Below are 17,784 nucleotides of genomic sequence, written 5' to 3' on the forward strand. Positions count from 1 at the left end.
TGATCTTAAACATTCCTATGGTTTGGCCTTCCATTACATATAAACTGAGTATTTAGTTAATGTGTGGCATGAGAGATGAAAATTTGTAAGAATGTTTAAAATATTATATATAAAAACTTTAGTTACCAAAATAATGTACATTTTTATCTTCATAACATCATTGATAACCTACAATTATATTTCTATATACTTGTATTTGATTTTGTAGGTTTTATGATTTCATTAATATTTTTCAAAAGTATTTTTCACGTCTATTTCTTTACATTAAACTGTTCTTCCTGAGGATCATTTTGATGTATAACATACCTACATAATGTGATTTGAAACAAGTTGCACAACAGCAAAATCTCTAAATACCCATAGTTCAAAACTTGTGTGTTTGCCCCTTTAGCTTTAAATGCTTTCATACTTTCTTTTCTTCTCATCAACCTAGCATGAAATATTGCAAGATCTTGAATTTTCAAAGATGACTAAACCTCACCACCCACTGCATGGATGTCAGTCATCAGGCATACCACCACAAATACATAATAATGCAAGGTCTTTGTAATTAAAGTTTGGTTGAATTTTAATCTACTATGTAGCAGTTACCTGATGACTAGAGCTTGGTAGGCTCACCTGTTCATCAGATAATAAAAATGGTAACTAGTTCCACATTTCTCTGCTTCCCCAGCAACCTCCAAGATCTGCTGGTGCTCCCACTTATTAAGATATTCTTTGAGAAGTCCTCTGAAGATGGTTAAAAAATACTAACTCCTAAATAGTTCTGAAAACTTAAAGCCACAAAAATAAATAAAATGGTTTATTTTTTGTGTATCGTCACCTTTGATTAACATACTTCAAGTAATGGTGTAATAATGAGACTATTAGCCTATGTAATGGAACACATCACAGCAGCAGCTCACATGTCCCAGCCATGAAGGGAAGTGGAAAATAACAAATATTTTGCATAAGCCTTTATAGGCCGGTGACAGTATGTAGGTGTTAAAGAATATTATAGGTAGGCTGAGGAGGATAATGCCGCTTTTCTTTGTAATGTATACATACAAAATTTTCAAGAAAGGAAATTAAATACTGCAGTATATGTTCATCATCAACAGTATATACTGTTCTTTATTTTTCTGAGATGGTATTTTATGGCAATTTTTTCTTCCCTGGGCCAGACTCCTTTCAAAGGTTCAATGTGGAGAAAGCTTTCTTTTACTATTTTGCATCTGAACAATGCAGATATTAAATAACTGATTAGAGTTTAAAATTAACTACATCCACATCTGTCAGTGAGGGAATTCACTATGCTAAACTGGCCAATGTATTTGCAATGTGTCAGAAGGCAGTGGAGAGCGATGCACTCAGTGGATGGGACTGCACCGCTCACCATGTGCCTCACCTAGATGGCGGTGACACTGCTGCTGTGATTACCAACCTCACTTATATTTTGTTACTGGTCTTAATGACTCACTGAAGCAAAACCAGTTATTTCAAGAGATCCTAGGCTCAAAGGTCAAAGGGCAGACAATTTGTATTTGTCCTAGATAAACATGTAAATATTCTGTCTATACAAACTGTAGAGCACCTAAACAGTTTGCTAAGAAAATACTCAGGTAGAGAGTTGATGTCCACCAATGTGGGCCACAGAGTGTTTGCACTTAGGTTACATTGTTGTGAAATGAGAGGTCATCTTGAGCTTGTGGAGGAAAGTTTGTTATGAAAATGACTTAGGCTATACCAGAAAAGATTGTATGAGAATAAATTATTATTTTATATTACCTCAGTTTCTACTGCAGTTAGTAAAAACCTCAGATAATTACAATACAAAAGTTTTGAGAGGTACACTGTGAGAGCTAAGGAACTAACCTCAATCATAAACTGCCATGAACTTCAAAGTGTTTGTGTTCCTGTACATACACCGCACACCTCACCACAGGGGTGTCCGAGACTAGAGCCTGCTAGGCTTAACCATCCATCAGACACTAACAACAGCTACTGGTCTCACAGCACTACCTCACCCCCCTCATGCCTGCCACTGTCTGATCCAGCCACACTGCCAATGTCCTAACAGACACTCTTCACTCCTCACCAGACACAACAACAACACTGGCCTTGGCTCACCTTGCTCCCACACACCAGTCGGCCAGCACCACACACCTTCGGCCTTCATAACACTGCCGCTCCTCGGCCCACACACTTGCTCCTTACTACGCTACAACCTATTTCTCAACTAGTGAATACAATTATGTTTAAATTTCTAAAAATGGTGGGCAAACTGGACTCAGTATAAATGATTCTTTATTATAAACTACCAGTAATGAGGTAACGTTTCACACAAGATATTACAATGCTGTAATTTTACTGTCTTGAATTAAGTCATGAAATACCTGTTTGTCTTCACTAAATATCACTTATGATTCTCACAAACAAACACTAAACATCGCTTCCTAAGAAAAGGAATACTGTAAATTATTTAAAAACTTTACAAAATTGCCATTGTCATCACTATGCTTAATACTTACCCCATAATTAGGTTTATACTTATCATAGTTAGTATGTCTGTGTAAAAGAGCAAAGAATAGAAAAAATAAAATTTTATAGAGCTCAGCACTCTGTAATAAGAGGTAACAGGGAAACAGAAGAGTGAAGGAAAAGATTCCAATGCTGACTGCGTCGTCTCACTGTGACACGAAAGAGACCCTCACGGAACGACTCCCGGCAGGCGCAGGCGCCCACACTGCCACCTGCTGGCTAGTCCCGGGCCTCAGCTTTGTGCTTTGGGGGCTTGAAGCCTTTAAACTTTTTAGCAGATTTTCCTTTCTGGAAGTCTTTCCAGCTGTTTACGCGATCTACCCGAGACTCCTGAAGGGGGAAAGACAAAGCCACATGTCAGCATTACTAAAATGCGTGCACACACACACACACACACACACACACACACACACACACACACACACACACAGTGACTGATGTCTTTATCCTTCACATTCCTTACAAAAATTCTAATAGCTTTAGAGCTCAACATAAGTAACTATTGGTGTCTTCACATCCAATGTGTGCAACCAACAAGGAAAGAAAGGTAAAAAGGATCATCTAAAATTGTAGTGTAAGTGTCTTGAAATTGATTTAGAAGTCACTATCATCCACTTTAGCTTCATACACACTACACTTGAATGAATTGTCAGGGAAGCTAAGTAAACACACAAAGCACTTTTGGAATGGTAAGCAGCACTGGAATCAGCAGGTGCTCACATGACAACATTTTACTTAACAATACTAAACTCTACTGCACTTCTAGTAATCTTCAATGCAAATCTTGTTGATATAATTACTATACCTCAAAATTCTTCTGCCATTCTTTTTCTGCTTTCTTTTGTTCTTCTTCCGCTATTTCCTGGTCTCTCTTTCTTTTCCTCTCCTCCTGGTCCCGCACCTCCTGCTGCCGCCGCTTCCGCTCCATGTCGGCAAACAGCTTCATAGTCTGTACATAGACAGATCGCTTCAGCTTCTCAGGGTCATCCTCATCCACACGGGAGTCCTTGCCTTCCTTTTTCAGCTGCTTCTTACGTTCCTCAATCTGGAGACAGCAAACAGAATACACAGTGAAACCAAAATACCTACATACACTGCACAACACTTTCTTCTTTCTGTCACATTTATTGTCTACCTCTCTAAAGCAAGGTACTCTCAATCATTCATCCCTTTCTCTGATAAACTCCCTATTTGCTTCTGTATTTCCATCTTCCTATAATCTGAACTCATTTAAAAGAGAGGTTTCAAGACATTTATCCCTTTCTTTTGGCTAACTGTCTTGGACCTGCTCATGAAGTAGCATCTAAGTAGGCCTTTTTGTTTGTCTTCTTGTCCTTAGTGAGATTTCCCTTCTTGCATTAAAAAAATCTCTACAAACATGCTTAAAACAAGGCTGTCTCCCACAAAAAAGAGGGGTAGCTAAGACAAGGTACATAACTTTTACATTCACATCACTCCCTTAGCTATTTGAAATCTACCTACATCTGGCACCTGTCCCAACACATTCACATAAGTAGATGGTTTGACAGAAGGCTGTTCACTTCCACAAACTAAAAGCCGCTAACTTTTGTCATACACATCAGGTACTAAATGATGGAAACTCTTCTCCCAAGGCCACTTCTTTGGGAGAAGCCAACAAAGAGTGAGGCATCAGAGTTCAGAGTAAGATGGAAATGCAGATACACCAACTCTTCAGCCTCCCACTTCACTGCAGACTGTTCTCCAACACACATGCACTCTGTCACTTATTTTGATAGAAATGTGCTGATATTAGATGAGATTAGAATTTATAGCTCAGATTACAAAGAATTTCCATAAACTTAGATCAAACAAATCCTACTTTTCTTTAATAAGATTATGAAAAATTGAAAATAATGATACATTGTGCAATAAACATAAAATCATCTAAATAGTTATGGAGTTTGCACAAAACTTTATATATGTGCAAGAACCTTCCCAAAACACATCCTAAAGACAATTGTACTACCTGCATCCTACATCACAGGGTACGGAACTAATCTTGTTATGATGAGGCCACATCAAGGAGCCTCTTGCACTTTAAGGCCAGTCCATAACTCACCCTCTTGGCTACCACTGCCTCCGCCTCCTCCACAATGTCCAAACACTTCTGGCGTGTGCCTTCGTTTTCTAGACACCTCCAGGCTTTAGTCACCTCTGTAGACAAGAACAGGTCAGTGATGGATGCTTCAGTCTAAATAGAGTAGAGGTCATTGGCAAATATTTCATGTAATTATCACTACAATTTACATCAACTACCAACTAAATTGGAGCTTTAGATCATGTAAGTAATCTTTCATTGAATAATGTAAAGGAGAAACATCAACAATGGATGTCTAAAATTAATATATGTAACTGTTTTCACCTCAACAAATGAGCTTCATATCAAAACAACAAAATGAGTGTGTGTGTGTGTGTGTGTGTGTGTAATTCACCATGGTTGCCTGCGGGTCACCCAGCCAGTCTTCCCCATTATGGAGCGAGCTCAGAGCTCATAGACTGATCTTCAGCTAGGACTAAGACCACAACACACTCCACACACCGGGAAAGCGAGGCCACAACCACTCGAGTTACATCCTATACCTATTTACTGCTAGGTGAACAGGGGCCACACATTAAGAGGCTTGCCCATTTGCCTCACTGCTTCCTGGGACTCAAACCCGGCCCTCTCGATTGTGAGTCGAGCGTGCTAACCACTACACTACGTGTGTGTGTGTGTGTGTGTGTGTGTGTGTGTGTGTGTGTGTGTGTGTGTGTGTGTGTGTGTGTGTGTGTAATTCACCTCGGTCACCTGCTGGTCACCCAGCCAGTCTTCCCCATTACGGAGCGAGCTCAGAGCTCATAGACCGATCTTTGGGTAGGACTGAGACCACATCAACACACAACACACACCGGGAAAGCGAGGCCACAACCTCTCGAGTTACATCCCGTACCTATTTTTACTGCTAAGTGAACAGGGGCCACACATTAAGAGGCTTGCCCATTCGCCTCGCCATTTTCTGGGACTCGAACCTGGGTCGAGCGTGTGTGCATGTGTGTGTGTGTGTGTGCAGTAATACTGTAAGTAGTAACACATCAGCCTGAGAGCCAAACTACTCACCGTCAAATGCCTTCTGAGCTCTCTCGGAATCCTCCTGGTTCTTGTCAGGGTGAACCAAGATGGACATCTGAAACCAGACTCAAAATGTACTTTCACTTTCCAGTATCATCAAACTACAAAGTAAATAAAGATCCTCCAAATAAATAAGTTTACAAGTGATGACAATATAACAACAAAGCAGCACTGAGCTGATGACTGTCCATTGAGTATATAGCTGTCTTGGTGAACAGCTTATGCTTACCCTTCTGAATTTCTTCTTAATGTCCTCAATGGGTGTGCGAGGATCCACCTGCAGCACCTCAAAGGGGTTAAGGTTGGCATAGGAGGCGCCAGGCCGCAGCAGGCGGTCTATCTGTTGTTTGGAGGTGAGCACGGAGTCCCTCTTCTCTGTCTCTTTAAGCTGAAACACAAACATTCTCATGAGCTAATATGAAAAATAACATAATATGTATTACGGAACCAAGACTTTCCCTAACAAATAAAATGATATCTTTTTGGAAAAGAGAGAAAAGAAAGGATTCCAATAAAAAAAGAAAAAAAAATCAAAAGACTAAAATTGAATCTTTCAGGCATAGTGGCATGTATGGGACAGAATGAGACAATGTGAGAGTGATCTCATGGAAGCATCAAGGAAGTGTCCTCGGAAGATATTTGATGAGGATGCTGATCTGCTGATAGAAAAACAAACATATATTTCAAAAGGCACTTAGGATAAATATAAGCAATGATTATTGAGTTTAGAAATGTCCTTCATTGGCTGTATAAAGAAAATTCAAGACCTTACTAAAAAACATTGCTTAACATAAATATAACAACACTTGCGACATTCTACTTACCGTATTCATTCAGCTTTTTGTTATCCACAAGTTAAATGAGATACGTGAAGTATGCAACCAACACTTCTGGTTTGCCTCATCTGCCGGGGCCAAGGCACTGGCTCCCAGAGAACAACTTAGGCTTTGGCATATTTTAGAACTGTTACCCTGAGTGGATGCCCTTCCTACTCTCAGACCATGACCATGATTTGAAGAACTGTGCCTGAGGACCTGGCATTGCATGCACAGTCCCACTATACCACTGTGTCCCTCATGCGGCCAGTAATATAAGTTGTACAAAAAGATATTATAGATGTAGGATCAATATAAACTCTGGAACTCCATACCTGCTTCTGCATTTCCATCTTCCTATGACCTGAACTCATTTAAGAGGGAGGTTTCAAGACATTTATTGCATTCTTTTGGCTAACTTTTTCAGACCTGATGGGGAACTAAGTGTGCTTTTTGTTGCCCTTGACCAGTTTTCCTTCTTACATAAAAAGAAGGAAAAAAAAAAAAAAACTAATAAAATAAGATATCAATGACAGAAGTGCCAAGTCCTTCTTGATATTCTGTCGGAGAATTCTGCCAGATAATATTGATATAAGATTAACATTTCCATCTGAGGGCTGGGTTAGGTTAGGTTTAAATTAATTCAGTTTGCTAACTTTGGTGGTAGTCCCTCTCAGGTCAATAACATGATTTTATGAAAGCACATGTTTTATCCAGATAACATAACATAACATAACATAACATAAATAATAGGATAATAAAGGGCCACCGGGGCCCATCTAGGTTATCCTGTATCAGTCGAACAGCGACCTCGTCATCAGTCATCACCAGATATGAACAGTCCACATATTCATAGGCCCAAGGTGTTCCTACAAAATCCACTTTACCCACCAAGACACTTAAAAACATATTAGCATTTGATGAACTAAATCAACAAAAAATTGAAATCAGAAAAAAAAAAATAATAATAAAACACTCTGGACTGAAAGAAGAAAAACAGCCTTAAAGAAACTAAAACAGTGAAAGTGAAATATTAAAACAACAGAAAATATAATACACAATTTGAGAAAAACGAAAACGATGAGTGCCGAAGCCAAGGCATATCCCACAAGCACTACTGACTGGACTGGGCTGGCCATAAGGAGGGGACATAACATAACATAACATAACATAAATAATAGGATAACAAAGGGCCACCAGGGCCCATCTAGGTTGTCCTGTATCAGTCGCACAGCGACCTCGTCATCAGTACTTAAAGATACACTTACAAATACACAATACATTATATACTAATTCTAAATATTTGGCCCATTAACAGGGTTAAGTCCTGCAGCGAAATCCTCTACAATTTGTGGTCCCCATACATGGGGATCATGTCTTATTTAACTATAGTAAATTTCTTATAAAAACTATCATACAGTGCTATACATAATTATAAATCTAATAAATTTAAGTGCTTATCTAATCTGTTTTTAAACATTGTCAAACTAGTGCTATTTACAACCGTCTCTGGCAATGCATTCCAGAAGTCTACCACCCTATGACTAAAGAAATATTTTCTTATATCTAACCTGCAGCCTTGCTTTCTAATCTTCCTGCCATGATTTCTAGTCCTATTTCCCTCCTCTAAGGTAAAGAAAGATCTCACATCTATGTAGTTTGTATCTGAGAACATTTTAAATAACTCTATCATATCCCTCTTATACATCTCCTCTCAAATGAAAACATGTTTAATTCCTTTAATCTATCTCTATACTCCAGGCGCTTTAATGCTGGTATCATCCTAGTTGCTCTTCTCTGAACTGCTTCTAACATGTTGATATCCTGCCTATAGTGGGGTGACCAGGCCTGTATGCAATACTCTAAATGGGGCCTAACATAGGAATTATATAAGCTACGCACCACTTCCTTACTTTTATAACTAACATTTCTATTTATAAAACCCAGGATCCTATTTGCCCTATTTCTTGCTTCTAAACATTGCTTTGAAAATTTCATAGTCCTGTCTATCACTACTCCTAAATCCTTTCCTTCCTCTACTGCCTCTAGCCAACATCCCTCCATCTCATAGTTAAAGTTTGTGTTGTCTTTACCTAAATGCATAACCTGACACTTTTAGAATTAAACTCCATCTGCCACCTGTCTGCCCATGCTATCAGCCTGTCCAGGTCTCGTTGTATTCTGTAATTGTCCTTTTCACCCTGTACTGCACATGCTATCTTAGTATCATCTGCAAACTTTGATACTTTGCTACTAATTCCTATATCTAAATCGTTAATGTACACCAAGAAAAGAAGAGGTCCTAGCACTGATCCTTGGGGTACCCCACTAACCACTTCCTTCCACTCAGACATTGCCCCATTTAATACTACTCTCTGTTTCCTATCAGAAAGCCATTCACTAATCCAATCAACTAACCTACCCCCTATCCCATGTAGTCTCAATTTGTACACTAGCCTCCTATGCGGTACCTTATCAAACGCCTTGCTAAAATCTAGATAAATAACATCTATGCTATTTCCATCATCTAACTCCTTGGTAATATATTCTAAGATATCGAGCAAATTTGTAAGACAGGACCTCCCTGATCTAAAGCCATGTTGGGTATCTCTAATTAATCTATTTTCATTTAAATGCTCCCAAATACTATCCTTAATGATTTTCTCTAGTATCTCACATACTATACTAGTTAAACTGATCAGTCTATAATTATTCGCATCATCCTTCCTACCTTTTTTAAATATTAAAGTAACATTAGCTAACTTCCAGTCCTGAGGTATCTCAGCAAACCTAAGTGATCTTTCAAAGATTAACTTAAGTGCTTCAGAAATACTGTCTACACCCACGTACAGGCAGCGTTACACCCACACCAACAACAATAAAAAACCTAAAATCAATCAAAACTTATTATTTATACTGAATAGAGAGAAACACAAATAGCAACACACGCCACTTATAAACACCAAGGCATTACCCAGCCAAACCCTCCCAGTGCAGCACCGTGGCACTGCACACCCCGCCTCGTGAGTGCCAGACAGACACCGCAGAGGCACCGTGACCCTCACTTGGCACTCCTATTATCTCTTTGTTTCTCACTCCACCCCTGACAGCAGTGGACGAGTGAGAGGCGACACGCTCCTGCACTCACCCCGCAGACTGTCACGCCTCAATTCCAGCCAGAGTTGTGTCACGGAGCATAAATATCACCAAGTATTCCCTCCTCCTCCCCTCTGCCAGCTGAGCACCCCGCCTTAAGTCCCCGCCATTCCGCCTTAACTACGCCTCCAACACCAACTCTCGCCCTTCAGCATGATCCAGGAAGGACAGTACTCACGTCTTTATAGAATACGTCGAACTTCTGGTCTGGTTCTGGCGCCACACCACCTGAATTTGAACCGACGGGCCCAGAATTCGGGGACGCCATCGCCGCTTGTTTACAATGAGGTGAGGGGGCGTGAGGATAAAGCCGGGAGAGGGTTGCAAGATAGAGATATAAAACTATTACATATCGAAAGCCTTTACTTATCTTATCATAGTTAAGCTTAACTTAAAATAACATAATATTTATGTAGTTTAAGAATATAATGAGGGATAATGCTTATAAAACTTGGCAGCAAATTTGGAGGAAAGTGGTGTGCTCAATAATCTTCTACCGGTATGTCTCCTGTGTTCATGATGATATAAGTTGTCGATGTTCCTCACCAGTGGTCATTGTTAGTTTTTTTTTTTTTTTTACTCAAACTTTGTAAAACTTAAAATTTCAGTTATTATTATCTCTATTTTTCCTGTGTATTATCTTGTTAATACTTCCGGAAGGGTGCGATTGCGAACAATGCATGTAAGGAGGGTTATAAAATAGAATAATGAGTCTTACCAGATCAGCACACACACACACACACACACACACACCGCGTAGTGTAGTGGTTAGCACGCTTGACTCACAATCGAGAGGGCCGGGTTCGAGTCCCGATAAGTGACGAGGCAAATGGGCAAGCCTCTTAATGTGTGGTCCCTGTTCACCTAGCAGTAAATAGGTACGGGATGTAACTCGAGGGGTTGTGGCCTCGCATTCCCTGTGTGTGGAGTGTTGTGGTCTCAGTCCGGACTATCTGAAAATCGGTTTATGAGCTCGTTCCGTAATGGAGAAGGCTGGCTCGGTGACCAGCAGGCGACCGTGAATACACACACACACACACACACACTTTCTCTCTCTCTCTCTCTCTCTCTTTCTCTCTTTCTCTCTCTCTCTCAATTTACGGAGTTTTCCGAAGACTTTGCATGTATTTATATCAAAATCTTTCCTTCTTCATTTCTCTCCTTTTCTTCCTTTCTCTCCTTAACCTGATTCCTTCCCTCCCTCCTTGTGTCACCTACATTCAGTTACATATATACGTCCAGGCAAGTTCTCTCCTCCTCCTCCTCCTCCCTCTCTTACCATTCGCGGCTCACCCAGGCGTCACGAGGCCCTGCATGTCGTGTGGCCTCGCGGCAAACACGCAGGGACATCTGGTAATTAATTAGAAAAGAATCCTTATTAATTAGAAGTATAAGATAGAGGATAGAAAAACCGTCTTTTTGCAACATTATAAAAAGTAAGAAAAATAGATAAATGAATAAATAACTAATAAGTAGATAATTAATTAATAATAAATGAATAGAATAATGATACTACTGCTACTAATACCCATACGAGGGGCGCTGATGTTCTTCTTCTTATTTATTATCATTATCATTTATTATTATCACTATTATTATGATACAAATGGGGAGCTCCATTCAGTTGCAAATAAAAATGAAAAAAAAAAAAAGCCCAGTTACTAAGGAACAGTTTGCTTATATAATGAGGATGAAACAAGCCTCAAGAGTGTTCCATAGGTTAGTGAAGTAAAGAATAGAGGTAGTCTTTATCTACGAGGCATTCACTGTTCTGCATGTCCTAGTGGTGATGTTTTACAAATGGTGACAGCGGTGGTGGGATGGATTGAGCTTGTGTGAATTGGAATATATCGTCTTTTCTTAAGCCTCAGGTCAAGATAGAGTTACCCTACGCTGCTTACACACACCCACACCCACACACACACACACACACACACACACACACACACACACACACACACACACACACACACACACACACACACACGTGGAAGTCTTCTTTTAAAATTAGTCTCCTTGCCGCGCGCTCAGTCAGAACAAAGTATCTACTTTGTCTTGGAACTCCTTCACAAAAGCTGGAAATAGCGTCTCTTTTGAAATATCTTTAAACATACATTTATTTTTTCTCTCTTTGAAAATGGAAAAAGTGTGTTCACGTATCTTTTATGTATATTTATTGCTTTGAGTTCAAGAGACGTGTATTCCTGTTATAAACATGTGTGCTATACGTTTGCCAATTTTCTTATATATATATATATATATATATATATATATATATATATATATATATATATATATTTTTTTTATTTATTTTACGAATGCATATGGAAACGCGTCATGGTACTGAAGGTGTTAAGGGCTCCAGGTAAAGTTGCATCTACGAGCTGGCTAGCTGGCTGAGTGTGTGTGTGTGTGTGTGTGTGTGTGTGTGTGTGTGTGTGTGTGTGTGTGTGTGTGTGTGTGTATTTACCTAGTTGTAGTTTTACAGGGCCTGGACTTATGCTCGTGTGGCCCCGTCTCCATATCTACACTTATCCAATTTTTCTTTAAAACTATGCACACTCGTTGCTGTCACCATTTCTTCACTCAAACTGTTCCACGTCTCAACACATCTTTGTGGGAAACTATATTTTTTAACATCTCTCAGACATTTTCCCTTTCTCAGCTTTTTACTTTGCGATCTTGTGCTTCTAATGTCATATTCTTTTCTCAGGATCAGTTTCTCATTATCCACTTGGTCCATTCCGTTAATGCCGGTTAATCAATTTATAAACTTGTATCAGATCCCCTCTCTCCCTTCTCTGTTCTGTGTGTGTGTGTGTGTGTGTGTTTTATTTGAGTATTGTACGTATTTTCTTTATTCTTGTATTGTTTATTTCTCTCTCTCTCTCTCTCTCTCTCTCTCTCTCTCTCTCTCTCTCTCTCTCTCTCTCTCCCCTTCCTTCCTTCCTTCCTTCTCTCCCTTGAAAATAAATAAACAAGAATAAATCATAAGAAAGAAAAGAATAAGAAAAGAAAAAACAAGAAACAAAGAACAATCAAATCTAATTAATTGGCAATACAAGACACGTTCATTTCCTGGTATGAGTCGCGTCCTGGTGAGTGAGTGAGACTGAGTGAGTGAGTGAGTCGCTGCTCGGGTGAATCTTCCCAGCGGTCGTCACGTTACGAGTACTTTTTCAATTAGTGGCGCCAAGAAAACTACTACTACTACTACTACTACTACTACTACGGATGAATGACTAGAATAATGATAATGGTGATACTACTACTACTACTACTACTACTACTACTACTACTACTACTACTACTACTGATGAATGAGTAGAATAATAATAATGGTGATACTGCTATTACTACTACTACTACTACTACTACTACTACTACTACTACTACTACTACTACTACTACTACTACTACTACTACTACTACTACTACTATTGCTACTATTACCATTGCTACTACTACTACTACTACTATAACTTCTTTATTTCTTCTCCTCATTCTCATTTCCTAATCTCCTTTTCATCTTGCATCTGTAGCCTCCCCTTTCCCCCATCACACACACACACACACACACACACACACACATCTCTCTCTCTCTCTCTCTCTCTCTCTCTCACAATGCAGTCGGACGATCTTCAGGTCGGGACGGTCAGTAGGAAGGTCGGTAGGGTGGTGAACGATTACACGGCGAGAAAATAGTGACGGATGGGTCTGCAGGAGATGGTTACCAGATCCTAATGCTGCTGAGCCGAGCCTGATTCGTGCCGTGATTGCTTCCTTGTGAGGCGCCGAGCGATGGTAGCGTGAGTGTTTCCTCCGTGTCTTGTCTCAGGCCATACTCTGAAACACTTCTGCACTACACTTCCACAGCTTTCAAGGATGTTTTTTTGGTTCCGGTGACAAATTAACAAGATTCCTACACTAGTGAATGGAGAAATATGGAGAAATACTCTTGGGAACCTGGTCTATCATCAAAATTTCAAGGTTTCAAGGGTGTTTTTATGTTTCCGGTGACAGATTAACAAGATTCTTACGCTGGCGACTGGAGAAATACTCTTGGAAATCTGGTCAGGCATCAAAATTTTAAGGTTTCAATGGTGTTTTTATGGTTCCAGTGACAGATTATCAAGATTCCTACACTAATGACGGGAAATACTCGTGGGAATCTGGTCCATCTTCTCTGTGGCCTTTGAAACTAGTCGTGGTGAGAGAGCAGTGTTTCTGAATACGAGTGGTGAAGGTTTGCCTGGAGCCATGTGGTGGTGTTGCTGTTTGCTTCATTTGTCTTATTCGTCTGTTTCATTCTTGCTCAATTAGTGTTGCCTTATGAAATGTTTGTGTGTTACTGCTTATTGATTGATTGATTGATTGATTGATAGATTTGTTGTAAAATAGGAAAATTACAGTAAAAGAGGACACACACACACACTCTCTCTCTCTCTCTCTCTCTCTCTCTTCAGGAAGAGAATAGCATTATACAAAATCATTAAAAGTTTTAGAATTAGAATATGTTTTCAATTCTTTTTCCTTATAATAACATTTGCTCTTTAAGACTTCATGAGCTTTACTCCTTTAGTATTTTGCTTTTGTTTTGTTTTTTCGTGGCGTGTTTTGTATGTGTGTAGTCTTCACGTGTCATTCATTCATTGTTATGAGCCGATGGTTAAAGATTTCATTCACTTCATTTCTTGATTTAGTTTTATTCATTTTTCAATTTTCCTATTTCATTTAGGAGGTGTACGGCCAAGTGGAAAAAAAAAAAAATATTTGATAAAAAAAGGCTCACTAAGGTACCGGTCCCTAGACAGAGTTAATAGCGATCGTCAAGACTTAAAGGATGTCTTGAAATCTCCGTCTAGAAAGAGTTCAAGTCATAGGAAGGATGAAACACAAGCAGGCAGGGAGTGCGTGAACAAAAAGAAGCTATTTTGTATTCAATATTACACTGTCAGTGCTAAAGTAACTAGCATATTAATCGTCTTTGCCTCGTGCTTTGTCTACGGAAGTATTTAGTGGTGACAACAGCGTGACTAGTCTGTATTTTGAAACGCTTTGCTCTCTCACCAGAACTCTTTCAAAGGCCACAAAAATGACTAGTCAGGTTCTCAATACGGTTTTTTCTTATTGACAATGTAGAAATCGTGTTAATCTCTTAATAGAAACATAAAATTATCCTTCAAAACCCTGATGACTTAAACCAGAGGCTTTCAAATGCAGTGGAGATGCAGGATTGTAGGAAAGAAAGTATCAGGAAAAAAGTATCAGGAAAAAAGTAACGGAAAAAGAGTAACAAAAATATAAAATGCTATAGTTTTTTTTTTCTCGTTCTAATTGTGAAGATAAGTGTACGCCACGCTAATAGTGAATATGAGCGGAGGCCATTCTTAATAATAGTGAAGATAAGTATCCACGACTCTGATAGTGAAGGATGCAGCGCGGAAGTGTCTCAGTATAATGATCCCCATATATACAAACTCTTCGTGTATCTCTGCTTTACGCTCGGTTTGTTTTCGAAAATGCATCAAATGTTTGTTTTAGATATTTTTTTTGCACTACTACTACTACTACTACTACTACTACTACTACTACTACTACTACTACTATTACTACTATTACTACTGGTGGCAGCTAACAGACGGACAGCATGTGACGTATAAGCAAGGGATGACCTTTACTCTGGGGTGCTAACTCTGTGTGTGTGTGTGTGTGTGTGTGTGTGTGTGTGTGTGTGTGTGTGTGTGTGTGTGTGTGTGTGTTGGAACGTTACTTCTTTGTTTTCCTTTCTTTCCTCTCCTGTTTTTGTCTCTTATCCTTCCGATCTTCATTCACTCTCTCTCTCTCTCTCTCTCTCTCTCTCTCTCTCTCTCTGGGGGAGGTATTATGAAAGCAACACATGCCTATTAATTTCCAGACAACAACTGTTAAGTTCTACGCATTACTCGTACATGAAGGGAAGAACAATTAACGAACTGAATTAACCTAACCCCAAGCTGACATAAAGCCAACCTGTGTCTTGGCTGGAAACACTAACTTCAATACTATCAGGGGAAAAAGAAGCAAGCGAGGCAGTCTTCCCCCACCTCCCCCCTCTTTATTATAAGTCTGTGTGCTGGCTTGGGACGCACGCACCGAGAGGGAAAAACAAGAAAAGGCGACGCTGGAATTATTGTTTTGTCTTCTGGTGGATTGAAGGATAATGTGAGGCGGGGAAATGCAACTTGTGGCGAGGCAGAAACACGAAACGAGCGGACAAAACACCACTTTTCACGGATGTGTGTGTGTGTGTGTGTGTAGGGGGGGTAGGGGTGGCAGTGGGGGTGCATGGAGAGAGAGAGAGAGAGAGAGAGAGAGAGAGAGAGAGAGAGAGAGACCTTGGTTAATCAGGATGTCATGTTCCCTATGACCACCATCACCACCACCACCACCACTATTCGCCTCATTACCATCAACCACTGTCACCACCACCACCACCACCATCATTCTACCTCATTACCATCAACTAAACTGCCACCATCACCACCACCACCATCACCATCATCACCATCACCTCCACCACCACCACCATCACCATCATCACCAACACCACCACCTCCATCACCACCACCAACATCACCACCACCACCAGAAGCAACAGTGGGACTAGCTCTTATCTCCTTCTATCTCACATGGGCAAGCAACACACACACACACACACACACACACACACACACACACACACACACACACACACACACACACACACACACACACAGGCAGTAATTTCTTTCCTATCTCAGTGTATGTTATCTGTTCGTTCGTTCATTTGTTCACCGCTAATATTTCACCAGTGGCCTTGAGAAACACAATACGAGGCTGAGAGAGAGAGAGAGAGAGAGAGAGAGAGAGAGAGAGAGAGAGAGAGAGAGAGAGAGAGAGAGAGAATGGAGAATGGTGACGGAGCAGTATCATTAAACAAAACAAAAAAAATTAAGCCAAAGAAACACAAATTGAAAGAAAAGAAAAAAATAAAGAATGATCAGAAATAAAAAGAAAAAAAATGAAAAGAACAAAAAAAAAAACATTTGAAGACACACACACACACACACACACACACACACACACACACACACACACACACACACACACACAACTATAGATCAAAATTTCAAGAACCGAGGTAGTTACTTGCTTAAAACCTGAGGAATAAGATAAAGAAATACTAACAATACACAAGGCTTCAGATAATCACCTTGTAGCACCGCGAACGCCCCGCCATGAATCACAGGACTGGCGGAGCGTGAGTAGGAAAGGTGCGCCAGGTGTCAGTGCGAAAAAGAAAGGGTTAAAGTAAAGACGTATAGAGCACAGGTGTTTGTACGCTCCTCTGGTTTATTAGGGAAGAGCTTAAGGCAACACCACTGTGGGATAATATCTTTGTTTGACCACCTCTGACCTTACGCGGGTCACGGGCGAGGTCAGTACTCACTTGTTTGACTCCTCTCTCTCTCTCTCTCTCTCTCCTCATCCTTTTCGAGTCGTACACACACACACACACACACACACACACACACACACACACTAGTATTGGTCAAGTGTAAGGGTTATTCATAAAGTTTAGCATTCATTTATTTTTTGTTTGCTTTTTTTTTCCTTTCTTTCTTTAACAACATATAATTTCAGTTACGCTATTTTCATTATTTCCTTCTTCATCTTCTGATTTTTAAAGGAAGTGCTTCGTGTTTTCTTTTTCTTTCTTTTTTTTTTTGCTTTTTTGCTTTTCTTAATCGTTTTTTATATCAGGTCTTTGTTTTCTTTTTATTTGTGTGTGATAGTTTTGATTGTTTAGTTGGTTGTACACACACACACACACACACACACACACACACACACACACACACACACACACACACACACACACACACACACACGATAACTCACCTGTGCACCTTTCTTATACACTCACCTTAAAAGCTCACACACAGAAAAGTTTCCCCGGCCAGGACTGCATATTACGGCGTCCTTTTAAAGAAATGCACACACACACACACACACACACACACACACACACACAGTCCACTGATGTACATAAAGTTTCTTAGCCAAATCATACACCACTTTGCTTTTCCCTCGTACACACACACACACACACACACACACACACACACACACACGAGGACT

General features: G+C 39.9%; 1 protein-coding gene across 1 annotated transcript; it reads right to left on the minus strand.

Annotated features, from left to right (window-relative positions):
* Positions 1-1,735: 1,735 nt before the first annotated feature.
* LOC123506897 (dnaJ homolog subfamily C member 8-like) lies at positions 1,736-9,905 on the minus strand. Its single transcript, XM_045259279.1, has 6 exons — positions 9,800-9,905; positions 5,880-6,038; positions 5,639-5,705; positions 4,601-4,695; positions 3,326-3,565; positions 1,736-2,850 (listed from the first exon to the last, which is right to left on the minus strand). Exons 1-6 carry the CDS (start codon positions 9,887-9,889, stop codon positions 2,740-2,742), a joined length of 762 nt encoding a protein of 253 aa, XP_045115214.1. The 5' UTR covers positions 9,890-9,905; the 3' UTR covers positions 1,736-2,739.
* Between the last annotated feature and the right edge of the window lie 7,879 nt (positions 9,906-17,784).

Source organism: Portunus trituberculatus, chromosome 21 (genome assembly GCF_017591435.1).
Source record: "Portunus trituberculatus isolate SZX2019 chromosome 21, ASM1759143v1, whole genome shotgun sequence".
NCBI lineage: Eukaryota > Metazoa > Arthropoda > Malacostraca > Decapoda > Portunidae > Portunus > Portunus trituberculatus.

Excerpts from the sequence above, each read along its gene's own strand:
- LOC123506897 (XM_045259279.1), bottom strand. The coding sequence starts at position 9,889 with ATGGCGTCCCCGAATTCTGGGCCCGTCGGTTCAAATTCAGGTGGTGTG. Across the intron at positions 5,706-5,879 it reads TTAAGAAGAAATTCAGAAGG|ATGTCCATCTTGGTTCACCC; the intron begins GTAAGCATAAGC and ends GTCTGGTTTCAG. Across the intron at positions 2,851-3,325 it reads AATGGCAGAAGAATTTTGAG|GAGTCTCGGGTAGATCGCGT; the intron begins GTATAGTAATTA and ends TTCCCCCTTCAG.